The sequence below is a fragment of the Choloepus didactylus genome, chromosome 1 (assembly GCF_015220235.1).
Source record: "Choloepus didactylus isolate mChoDid1 chromosome 1, mChoDid1.pri, whole genome shotgun sequence".
In the NCBI taxonomy this organism is placed as follows: Eukaryota; Metazoa; Chordata; class Mammalia; order Pilosa; family Megalonychidae; genus Choloepus; species Choloepus didactylus.
The window spans coordinates 231,130,592-231,142,910 of NC_051307.1; the positions used below are offsets into that span (position 1 = coordinate 231,130,592).

The 12,319-nt window shown below is 36.0% G+C and overlaps 1 protein-coding gene across 1 annotated transcript in view; it reads left to right on the forward strand.

Moving 5' to 3' along the window:
* Window positions 1-12,319, forward strand: part of LOC119507338 (contactin-6-like) — a 572,510-nt gene that overhangs the window by 428,485 nt on the left and 131,706 nt on the right. The window contains 2 exon segments of the mRNA XM_037800513.1: window positions 7,734-7,937; window positions 10,114-10,216. Coding sequence (XP_037656441.1) covers window positions 7,734-7,937; window positions 10,114-10,216 — 307 coding nt within the window.

Sequence of the window (12,319 nt, forward strand, 5' to 3'; positions counted from 1 at the left end):
TATTGTAAGAAAAAGAGAGGAGTAAAAGATAACTCCAAGGTTTTGGGAAGGAGTAACTGGAAGAATGGAGTGCCCTTTAATGGAATTGGGACAGTGAAGGAGGAGCAGATTTTGGAATGGGGAAGAAATCATGAATTTGTTTTAGGGCATGTATAATCTCAGATGCCTATTAGATATAAAAGTAGAAAATTTCAGGAGGCAGCTGGAAATACATGTCTAGGGAGTAAAGTTTGGTTTGGAGAGCTAATTTTGGAAGTCACCATATATAGGTAGTATTTAATGCCACATATTAAAAGATAGTAAGTACCTATTATACACAGGGCACTCAGCACAGCACTTCGTATATCTCAACTCATTTTTCACTTGCAAGGGAAGTATCTCCATTATATGAGCTGAATAACGGTGTTAAAGAGATAAGCATTAACTTAGCCAAGGTCATGTCTAGAACTCAAGGGATCCTGTCTAAACACTACTGTATTTAATCTACTGCCTAATTTTGTCTGGTATAATCCAGCCTACAAAAGACACTTAATAATTGTTAAGTAAAGTATACTATGAAATGGCAGGAGTTCTTAACCACTGTTGGACTATGTGTAAACACCATCCAGAGAAGTGGATGGATTTGCCAAAAATCAGTGTAAGGTATTACAATGGGAAAAATTATGGCTCTTCCAACTCATCTAGCTGACCCAGTGTCCCAGAGGTCATTTCTCTAGACCCCAGGCTCCACATCCTCTCTCTCCACTTTCAGGCTCTCATTCATCCCTAGTAAGACTGTTTTCCTTGTTTTCTAACCCAGCAAACAGAACTCTCATGTTACAGCATGTTACTATCGGTATGGCCCAGGCCTTCTCAACCTCAGCATTACTGACAATTTAGGGTAGGATAATTCTTTGTCATTGGAGGTGTTCTGTACATTTAATTTGTTTAGCAGCATCTCTGGCCTCTACGAACTAGATCCTGGTAGCATCTCACTCCCAGTTTTGAGGACCCAGAATATCTCCAGATATTTCCAAATGTCTCCTGGGGGGCAAAATCGCCCCTGCTGGAGAACCGCTGGTATTGCTCATATGTTCCATTCATTGTATTAAGTTCACCCATGAAGCAAAGGAGTTGGGAAGCAAAAAGGAAGTCTTGTTCTTATAATTTACATCCCATTAGTTGCCCAATCTTTCTTAGGATTTGAGGTTTCCCAACAGTATAACTCAGAAGGTGGCTGTGTTTCATTTCTTCTCCACTTAGGGTTTTCTAATGCACAGTCAGTCCTTAAGTTCTTTGGAACTTAGCAGTAATAGGGACTTGGGGTCCTTTTCTTAGTGGAGGTTTGTAGGCCATAAAAACAGCCATCTCCATGATTCCAAACAAAAGATGTGTAAATTAGAAGGGATCTAATAAAATATAGGTGGCCAAGCAGTAATTGTGGAACAAATGGGAGCTCAAATAGGAGAAGATTGTAAAGGTGTTGGGGCAGTTTTCTGGGTTGCATCATAAACTTGCTTGGCCCCAATGTCAATGACATCAACCCAGAAAGGGAATTATTGTACTTGAATTAGATCTTTGCCACTGAGCTTGCATAACCACTATTTACCACCCAAAAGCCAGTCCCATTTAACCCTGGAGCACTTCATGAGGTTTGCAGTAATGTACATTCATTCTGGAATATTCCAGAAGGGGGATTTATCCTCTAAATCTGAGCACTTAAATCTGAGCATTTCACATTCTTCAATCTAATCATTAACTTTCTACCTCATAAAAACAAGCTACAGAGCCAGAGAAATTCTCAGTGTCACTGTTTATCATTATTGGTCTCTTTCACTTCCCCTCTCATAAAAATTACATCCCCTATAATGGGTATAATTGCATATATCTTTTGTGTTTTTATTTTAAATATCACAGTATAAGATACAGGGCTGTAAAAGATGTCAAAACATAATCATGCTCTGGGGAAAATAGGATTTGTTGTATGCTTGAGAGAGCAGCAGATAGAGTCTTGAATTCTTACTGCACTCATGCCATTTCTAATAATAATAAGATTGTAGAGGATGGTGTCAATGTGAAACTATAGCAAATGCTTCAGGAAGGACCAATTATCATTCAGCCCTAATGTTACTGCTGAATCATCAGAGAGAAAATGCATCACAACCATTAATAACAGATAAATGTCATAGATGGTGAGGAAAATATTTAAAAATTCAATGATTTTCAACATAAGTGGCTCATGAATTATACATTTAATTAAGAAAAGCCAAATGGGAGGATTTTTAAACCTCTAATTTGCATGGTATTTTTTTTTCCTTTCCCCATTAAAAAATATACAAGTTAAGCACAGCAGTGACTGATGATGATACAAAATAGAAAAAAAAAAACCCTGCTGGCTGGTTGTTTAACTGAATGTAAAGCGCCAGCCCATGGAGAGAAGGGAACAGGAAGGGTAAGAAGTACAGTGCCACAAACAGAAGCAAGGCAGGAGTGGCTCCAGCTCAGCATCTTCACCTATTCACTGAGGAACACAAAAGGGCACCTGGATTCTCTTCTCTGCTGTTAAATCTCTGCACCTCTGCTTCACCTTAAAGTGAGGAAGTTGAACCGGACAATCTCATATCCCTTCCATCCCTGGCATTCTATGGATTCATGAACCGAGGAACATCTTTCTCTCCAGGTTCCGACAAAATGACTCAAAGGCAGTGGGCAAGGCAGCTGCCATTCATTCAAAACCTGGGGGTTCCCTTCCTAGTGTGATGATTCAGAGTGTGGTGTCTTGGGACACTACACCCACTGCCCCACACCCAGTATCAGCATCACCTGGGAACCTGTTAGCAATGCAAATTCTCCAGGTCCTCTACAGACCTGCCTAATCAGAAACTCTGAGCATGAGTCTATTGAAGCACAAATTGTGCTGTAATAGCCTTCCAGATGATTATGATGAACGCTGAAAATTGAGAACCTCGGCTTTAGAGAGACTCCTTTTAGAGGGAAGAATTACTTCAAGACATTACCTGTGTTTCCTATTCCCAACTAATATTAGCTATAAACACTTAATAGTAATTTCGTATGATAGGCTAACCTTTTGTGGTACAAGATTCTGAGGAAATTGGACAAGGACAGGCAATATTGACAGGAAAGGGAATAAATGGTAAGTTCAATTGTCCTTGAATGTGGGTGGGTTTAGATAGGCAGTGAGCTTGATAGTTTGGAAGGAATTCTGAGGGTAAAGGAGAACCAAGGAGAGGAGATTGACATTGGAAAAGATCAGTTGGTTTAGATGAGTAAAATGTGGTATCGGGAGAGGAGCAAAGGTTTTGGCCTCTGAAGTCTCTGGATTCAAGTACTAATCCCTTCCACATATTAGCAATATGATTTTGGTAAATCACCTTTAAACTCCTAGCTCCAGGATCCTCTTTTGTAAATGGGCATATCAGCAATAGCCAATTAGGCTGACAAAATGATAGTTGGGATGATGGCAAGAGTATAATATAATAGTGCTTAAGTTAATTTTATTCTTTTGGTAAATTTCCCAGTTCTGGGCCAGATCATTGCAGGAGCTTCTTAATGGTCCACTATTGAAGAAGGATACACCACATGCAAGGGCAGATAGGAAAGTTTTAGCAGCTGAGGTAGAAATGAATTCACCAAGAGAGAGATGGAAATTACAGTCTCAGGTCCCAAGATTACAGGGTGAAGAATACAAAGATTTCTTGGGCACCAGTGACAACCTGTAATTTCTGCTAAACGAAAAGGGTTACAATGGATTTCAGAAAACTAGAGCTTATTCCTCTTCCCCAGTAGGCATTGAATAAGGATCCCTAAGCTGAGACATAGCCCTGGGAATTTGCTCAAGATTGTCTTTATTTCACAAAAGTTTGAAAAGACGAGGAGTCAAAGACAGCGGGGGAATCTGAACTACATTTTTCTCTTCTTTATATTGAAAAAGAATTTGCTATCTAGACAGCTCTCTGGTTTCAAACAAAAACCCTTTGAGCATCTCTTTGGTGGAGATACAGCAACAGGCTTAGAAGTAAGGCAGTAAAGGACATCACTAAGGAAGCCTAGAAGCAGGAGACCACATGAAATGATGAAAGACTCCAGTAGGGACATGCAGAAGAAAATGAAGACTCAATACCTGAGAACAGGACCAGAATGTCAAAGAATATTTTCAAAAAAAGAAAGTGAATTGCATCTATGCATACTGGATCTAGAAACATAGACTCTTAGGGCGCTCAGAGGAATTTTGAGGGTGTAGTGGGCCTATTCATAGAAAGATAGGTTTAACCTCCCATCCATTGCAAAAATAAATCTTTTTTGCAACATCCCAAGACATGGTCATCCATCCTCTGCTTGATCATTTCTAACAATAGAGAATTCACTACCTCATAAATCATTCCCTGCTATAGCTCTGAAGTTTAGACTATTTTTCATTATATTAAGAACCAAGCAGCTTTCCTTAACCTCTAAGAGCTGCAAGTCTTACTTTTCCCTATATAGACAGACAAGGTTTGCCCTTTAACATATGGAGACAGCTCTAAGAATCTTCTGAAATCTTTTTCCCAGAGTCAAAACCTAAATTTTTATTATTTTCCTTTGTGACATAGTTTCTGGCTTTTTGGTTATCTATCTGAACATAATATTCTACTTGTGGATCTACTACATGAGTCATTTGGAGGGTATTCAAAATATAGATTCTATGGTACCTCACTCTGATATGATGAAACCAAACTGGTAGGAGATATTAGCTAGCTGTATTTTAACAAGTTTCCTTAGTGATTCTAATGTGCATCCTGGTTTGGAAATCACTGCTTTGAATAAAACATAATACTTCTGTCTGAACAGTTCAGAGTAAGAATAAAATCCGTTATCTATCTTATATTTTACAAATTGTAATTCATTCTAGTGTTTGGCCTTCCTGACAATATTTTCTACCTGTTGTTTCCAATTCCATTTGCATCATATGTAGTAATACGAAATTCTAATATGCTAAGAACACGTAATGTAGAGGATAAAAGCCTTCTGTATTTCCCTCCCCTCATGTTGAATTAGCCACTCTGTATACCCCAAGGGTTTTAAATATACCAGTTTGTATGAACATACACCCACACAAATACCTCACACAAACACACAATTTTTAATGGAATATTACTAAACATACTGATTTATAACATGTTTTTGCATATAAAATACATGGTGGACTTTTTTCTACCCAACACTACTCTTTTAAGGTTTAAAGCCACTTTTTACATTTTCATATTTCATGTGTAAGTGGCATTTTTGTTGTTCATTGTATCTTTCATATCTTCTTCATTCATGAGACCAATATAAAAGTCATATCTATATAGTTGAATTTCTTTTGAAGATACCATGTCCTTTGCTTCTTTATAGACATCATTTATGAATTGGTTGTCAGAATTTAATTTACTTTCTCTCCATATTAATAGCCTTTTCTTGTAGATACACTCTTCTTTTTTCCTTCATTCCTTCCCCCTTTCCTTCCCTTCTTTTATTTGTTCAGAAATTTGTTTCCCTAAATGTATGGTTAATGCTTTGTATGTATATATATTTTTTTCTGGTTGAAAGGGATGAAAAAAGATGGCAACACTCCTACACTCCATTTCCACAAGAGTTTTTCAGTTTAAGTTCAGAGTAGCTGACAATCTTTATTGCTTCCTCAATCCTTTGAGAATTTAGGTTCAGCAAGATTAGTGAAGAAAGTTTTAAGTGGTCTGCTTCCAGCTGAGGATGATTCTTTGGGCACATCAAGAAAATTAGCCTCTTTTGTCTCTACCATGTCTCACATCAGCACCAGTTTTCTTGTTTGTTTGTTTGTTTGTTTGTTGTTTTTAGCACCAGTTTTTAATGTAAGTATTGGTGATCAATATGACCCTCAGCCTCTGCACAGACAAGAGCCCCCTAACTACATCAGCTCTGCTCTGGGCTTGATTTCCAGGTGTGTGATTGTCCATACAGGTAAAGGTCTTTTTGACACAACTATAGTATATTCCCTTTCCTCATTCCCAATACCTATATATCCCACTTTTTTTTTTTTTTTTGTCTTGTCTCCTTTTGAACAAGGTGTATTCTTCCATTTCCATGTTCTACGCATAATTTCCATCCTATCTACTTTGCATGATACATACGATTTCTTAGCCTTCAGCTAGGACCACACTAACAAACTCTTAATCAAGACATACTTTCCTTTTCTCAGAAACTTCTGGATAAAATAAAAGTGATTGACAATGCATAATTTTGTAAGGATGTAGAACAACTGGAACTGTCATACATTGCCAGTGGGGGATAAAATAATACAATCACTTTCAAAAATTATTTGTCAGTTTCTTATAAAGCAAAACATTTATCTACATTATGAATCACTTCCAGGAACTTACCCAAGATAGATAAAAATATCCACAGTCTTAGACAAGAATGTTTATTTCAGCCTGTTACATAATGACCCCAGATCGGAAACAACCCAAATGCTCATCAACGGGAAGATGGCTAACCACTTGTATTATATTCATACGACGGAATACTACACAGCAATAAAAAGGAAAGAAATGCTGCCAGTCACAATACAGATGAACGTTTGAAATATGTTAATTGAAAGAAATCAGAAACAGAACAGTACATTCTATTTGATTCCATGCATATGAACTCCAATACTGGCAGAACTAATCCGTAGTGACAGAAATCAGCAGAGATATGAAACTGACCAGAAAGGGCATGTAAAACTTTCTGAGAATATGGAAATTTTCCATATTTAATCTGGGGGTGCTGGTTACATACAGTATATAATCACAACTATATCTTAAGATCTATGCATTTTATAGTATATTGTTTAAATCTTTATATATTTACATGTATCATTTATATTCATATTCACATTTGCATGTAATATTACTAGGGATGAATTACTTACGGTTCAGAAAAATGGTTCTCTTTCATCTTCAAACTTTTGTGCATGCTATCTGCTTTCTGAGCAATGTTTTTCTACATGTCTTTTGCTCACTTAGCCCCCATTCATTCTATCCAAATAATGGACTTTATTTCTTCTGAGAACTCTTTTTATGACCACAAATGCTGCTAGGCCCCTTCTCTGGGCTCCCTATGACTCCTCTGTCAAAGCACGTATCGTCCCACGTTGAGATTACCCACACTAGTGGCAAATGGTGTGAGTTTTAAAGGGCATGAGCTTTTCCTTTGTTGTACTCTAATTCCTAAAACTGTCACAGACTAGGTATTCAGAAATTATGTAACGACTGAATAAATGATTTCTAAGATCTGTGATAGAGACCTTAAACTTAACTTTATAAGTTAAAATTTTAAGTTAAAAATTTAAAAAGTACCCTTGTGCATGTTTTTACATGGCCATCCTTCTGACTACACATTGAGAAACACTGCCCCGAAGTGAGTATTCCCATAGAAGTTCATTGTGCATTTTGAGCCCATAGTATTTTATATATCTTATAACTTTAACTTAATAAGTTCATCCACTTATTCCCTTGACATCCTCTCATCACTTGCAGTCTCACCTTTAATCCCAGTAACCAATGATGAGTAGGGTGACCATGTAATGTGTCTTCCAGACTGGGAGATATTTGAGTATAAGGGTGCATTGTTAATTACACCAGAACAACAGATATAGACTGGACAAAGAGGAGCATACTTTCATTTAATGATGGAGAAATAGGGCACAGAACTTGAAGATAAGAATGAATGGACAATAACATTTTTCTGTTTTCCAGATTTATCGTACGCATGGACCTTCAATGAAAACCCCTTGTATGTCCAAGAGGACAACAGGCGGTTTGTATCTCAAGAGACGGGAAACTTGTATATTGCCAAAGTGGAACCATCAGATGTAGGCAACTATACTTGCTTCATAACAAACCAGGAAGCCCAGAGAAGTGTTCAAGGACCACCCACTCCATTAGTGCAGCGCACTGATGGTAAGACGATGACTTATCTTGGGATTATAGCTTGTGACTCTTGAAGGCTGGTGAAAGCTGCAGAGCTTTCTGATTCCCTTTTGATTAGCTGGTGCTACATTATCTATGAGTTTAGGTTCACTTCTCAAGTTATGATGAAAATCTTGTATTATCAAAAATACAATTGGAAATTCTATTAACTCACCCATACAGTACAGTGTACATTGTCCTGGGTATTTTGTGCCATTTCCTCTCTGTCTTTGGAACAGATTATCTTATCTCTGCTTAAGGACTATTTTGTAAAAAATGGCATTGTTTGTTTGAGGGAGCTGATATGTATTTGTGTTTGTACCTGTGTGTGCTGCCCAAGTTTTTATAATTGAATTAGTATATTTTTACTGAACATATGCGTTACCTTTTCTTTAATGTGCCTTTCTTTTCCATATTTCCCTTTTTGTTCACTCTTCATTTGTTTGGCTGGGAAAATGAAGGAAAAAGGTTCATATCCAAGGAAAGCAAAGCAATATAACATTAATTATGAACATTCCAAAGAAGAAAGAAACACATGATTTCTGTATTAATTATATTCCTCCAAGGAACATAATTCAGTCCATCTGTGATGAGTGTTGTAGCTTAGTTGAGTCATTGCTGGTACAAGATTTACAGTGCTAGAAAACCTAAGCAAGTCATTGAAGTAGAACAACCCTCTAGTTGATTCTTTGACTATGTGCACAGTAGGAAATGTAAAGATAGAAAATCTGTTAGTACATTTTATGATCAGATTCTGGATTTCAAAGAATTTTTCTTCCCCCAGAAGAGTTTTAAGGAATGTAAGAATATAATGCTAATAATGGCTAACAGAATTATGGAACTATCTCCATACAGGGATTTCTTATGATAGAACGTGTATAATCACTAAACACGCAGATATATTTGCATGGTCTTAAATCAGAATTCAGGAACCACTGGATTTATGCATCAATGCAGTTTTTCCTCTTCAGTGTATACTGTGTTGATGACTTGAAGATCTTATATTCTAATTATAGGCATAGAGAGTCAACCACGTTTTCTCCATTTCTTTCTGTCTCCTCTTAGTTTTAGCTTTTTACCTTCTTAATTCCTTAGTTCTTCCATCTCTTCCATTCCCTTCAAGACAGTTATGGTAAAAATAGACCAGAAGCATTACATATAATATAAAAAAATCAAACCTCTTTTGAAAGTGGGCACCCAAGAAATATAAGGTGTCAAGTAAATGGGAAAAAATGAACCTACCAATTCAATTGAATGAAGTGGTAATCTCTGCCTCCTCAACTGCACTGTCTTTGAATATTTAGGAATGATCAATGTCATAAAAATAGGGTGTCATTACTCTATATCTGTTCTTAAATTTTCACATTTTCGAAAATTGTACTGGCCACCAACAAACTATCTATTTTAGGAGTGCACTGCAATGAGGAAAACCAAAAGATATATTCTGGTTTGTTGTAACTTCTCTGGTAGCTAATGTGTTTACGATACATCAGATGGCTGTCTTATTCTTACCTTAGCCTATATCCTTATTAGAAATTTTAAAAACTCAGAGCTGAAATGTTTTTCATATGTGCACAGCAAATTTAGGTAGCAGCAAAATCTTACTGAACTATTATGTCTTTATCTCAAGTAATGTGATTACTTCATATATTTTGCTGCGAACATACTGATATTTTGGATTAAGAAGTGGTTGCATTAGACCTCTTAGGGTATTGTCTGAAAACTTCCTTATTCCTAAGGAGAACTGGTTCCACAAATTTCCTGAAAGGGTGATATGTCTGAATACCACTAGTGAATGAACTTTTTTTAAAACCCAGAGGCATTTTAGACTTTAGAGAAACACTAACTCTTATTAAGATACTGGAGATACTGGAGTAGATATTAGGGAAATTTGGGTGGGTGCCTCTAATCTGATCCTATGATACTTCTTAAAGATTTCTACTTTTTTTCTTTTTTTTTTTTTTTTGGTTGGTGGGGAATGAAGTGGGCAGAATAAACTAATTCCTTAAATAGAATCATGAAGTTTCCTTGCCTTCCATCTCGCACTGATGTGTAGAAAAATATTGTTAACTGAAAGACCAAATAATCAGGCTTTGGTTAATAATCATTTACTTCATAGAAAACTTCTATTCTCAGAAATGCTGCTAGCTCTTTTGGTATTTAACAGGTGTGATGGGGGAATATGAACCAAAGATTGAAGTGCGTTTTCCTGAAACAGTACAAGCTGCAAAGGATTCATCTATAAAACTGGAATGCTTTGCCCTTGGAAAGTAAGGTTTTATTTTTCCTGGTTGCTTTAATTTTTTTTAACCTTTTTGTTATTTATAAACATTGTTCTAAGGTAAATTACAAAATAGTTTGCAAATGCTGAACAGAAGTAGAACTTTCTGACTGGGATTTAAACAAACATGTCTAATACTCTGAAAATCACTGGGGCTGCAGTTCACTCCTAAATGTGCTAATATTTCCTCTGGTTTGATCATAATGAGATCTATTTAGGCAGCACATTGCAAGGAAATAATTACACTTGTGTAAGATGGTGGGCAAGTCACTAAACCTTTGATACGTTCTTCACTCCATCTCATGCTGCATCCAGAAATACATTGCCTGGAGTATCTCCTTGCTTAATTAATCAGCAATTCTTGTAAATGAAGAACTTGCAGTGCTCATTTCCAAAATAAAACTAATTAAAGGCCATTGTTCATAGTGGATATTTAGAATTATCCAAACCAGCCCTGGGAAGTGGAGATACTTGGTTTTATTCAGATAAATGTTTTCTAGAAGCAGGTTTGGATAGCTTTTCAGATGACCAAATACCTGCATTGTATGCATGGAACATCCAGGTTATCTCTGTACTTTTGGTGACATTTGAATTTCATTTTTATGCCTATAAATACCAGTATCCAAGAACTGAGATGGATAGGTACACTAGATCTATACTTCTTAAATATTAACATGCATATGAATTGCCTGGGTATAAGGGTTGAATTCAAATTCTGTTTCATCAGATCTATGATGAGATCTGATTTCTCCATTTCTGCCAAACTTCCAGTTAATATTGATTCTTCTGGTCTCTGGAGCACATAGACTCTCACTATGAGCTTTGAGGACTTACCTAAATCCAAAGACTGTATTCCTCATGTGGGCATCAAGTTTATAAATAGCAATTTACACTCCCAACTTTCATAAAACAACCTTAATATCCCCAGTCCTGTAATACCAAATATATTAAGCAAGCCAAATAATGGTAGATACTAAATCTTTTAGTTTTCTTTCTATGTATAAAGTTTTATGGATCTTTAAATTAAAATTTTCAGATTATTCACTTCTCATGGATTTAAGAGGCTACAGTTTATTTTTTTACATTACTAGTCCCATAGTATTTGTCAAATAATAATTATTGATTAATGAATGATTCTTAAGAAACTGGCAGTTTAAATCAGTTTTTATTTGTTTGCCTTTCTCTTAAGATATGACTTTTCACCATTTTTAAGCTTTCTCAGAAATTAGTTTACTAAAATACATCAAATGTTTGTTGGCAGAACACTTTGAAAATTAGAGGATGATTTAATAAAACAAACCAATGAAAGATTATAATTGAAAATAATGTTAATAGCCTTTTCTGTCATATTTGGCATCAGAAAATATGGATTGGGATAATTAATATGCTTACTAAATAAAATAACATTTTTGAGGCAAGTTCTTAAGAATCTAAAGTGAATAACTTTCATTTATTAAATATCTATAAATAAATATTAACTGATATGTCTACCTAATCTTCATAATCTTTCAGAGTACACCATATTTTTATTATATATGAGAAAACTGAGGCACAAGTTGGATAAGTAACCTATTCAGTTTCATGCTTCTGTTAAGAAGTGCAGGACAATTCAAACCGAGGTCCTACAGGATCCATATCCTGGGCGTAGGAAGTTTTGATTAAATTGTAAGATAGCTTCTCTTGAAGTCAGTGGAGGCAGGTTCAATTCCCAATTTCCTGAAGAGTTGGCTGATCTTCAGCAAAAGTGCTACTTAACCTCTATGAATTTCCGTATTCTTACCCAAAGGGAGTTATAGTAACCCCTACCTCATTTGTTTGTTGTGAATAATAATAATGCATGTAAAACCATCGAGTGCAGGATTTGGCATTTATACAGTAAATTATCATTCTCTTGGATCAGAACCCAAAATGTATATTCCATTCTATTTTTGTATAACTAGTGCATGAGTTATTGAAGATGGTTGAACTAGAAAGAGGTATCTCAGAAAGAGAAAAAATGAACTCATTTTTTTCCCCAGGCTCCTCCTTTTTTCTATGCCTAATTATTAGAGGCAGTAGAAAAGAGAAAGCGGCAGTCAGGGTCAGTCTGGAG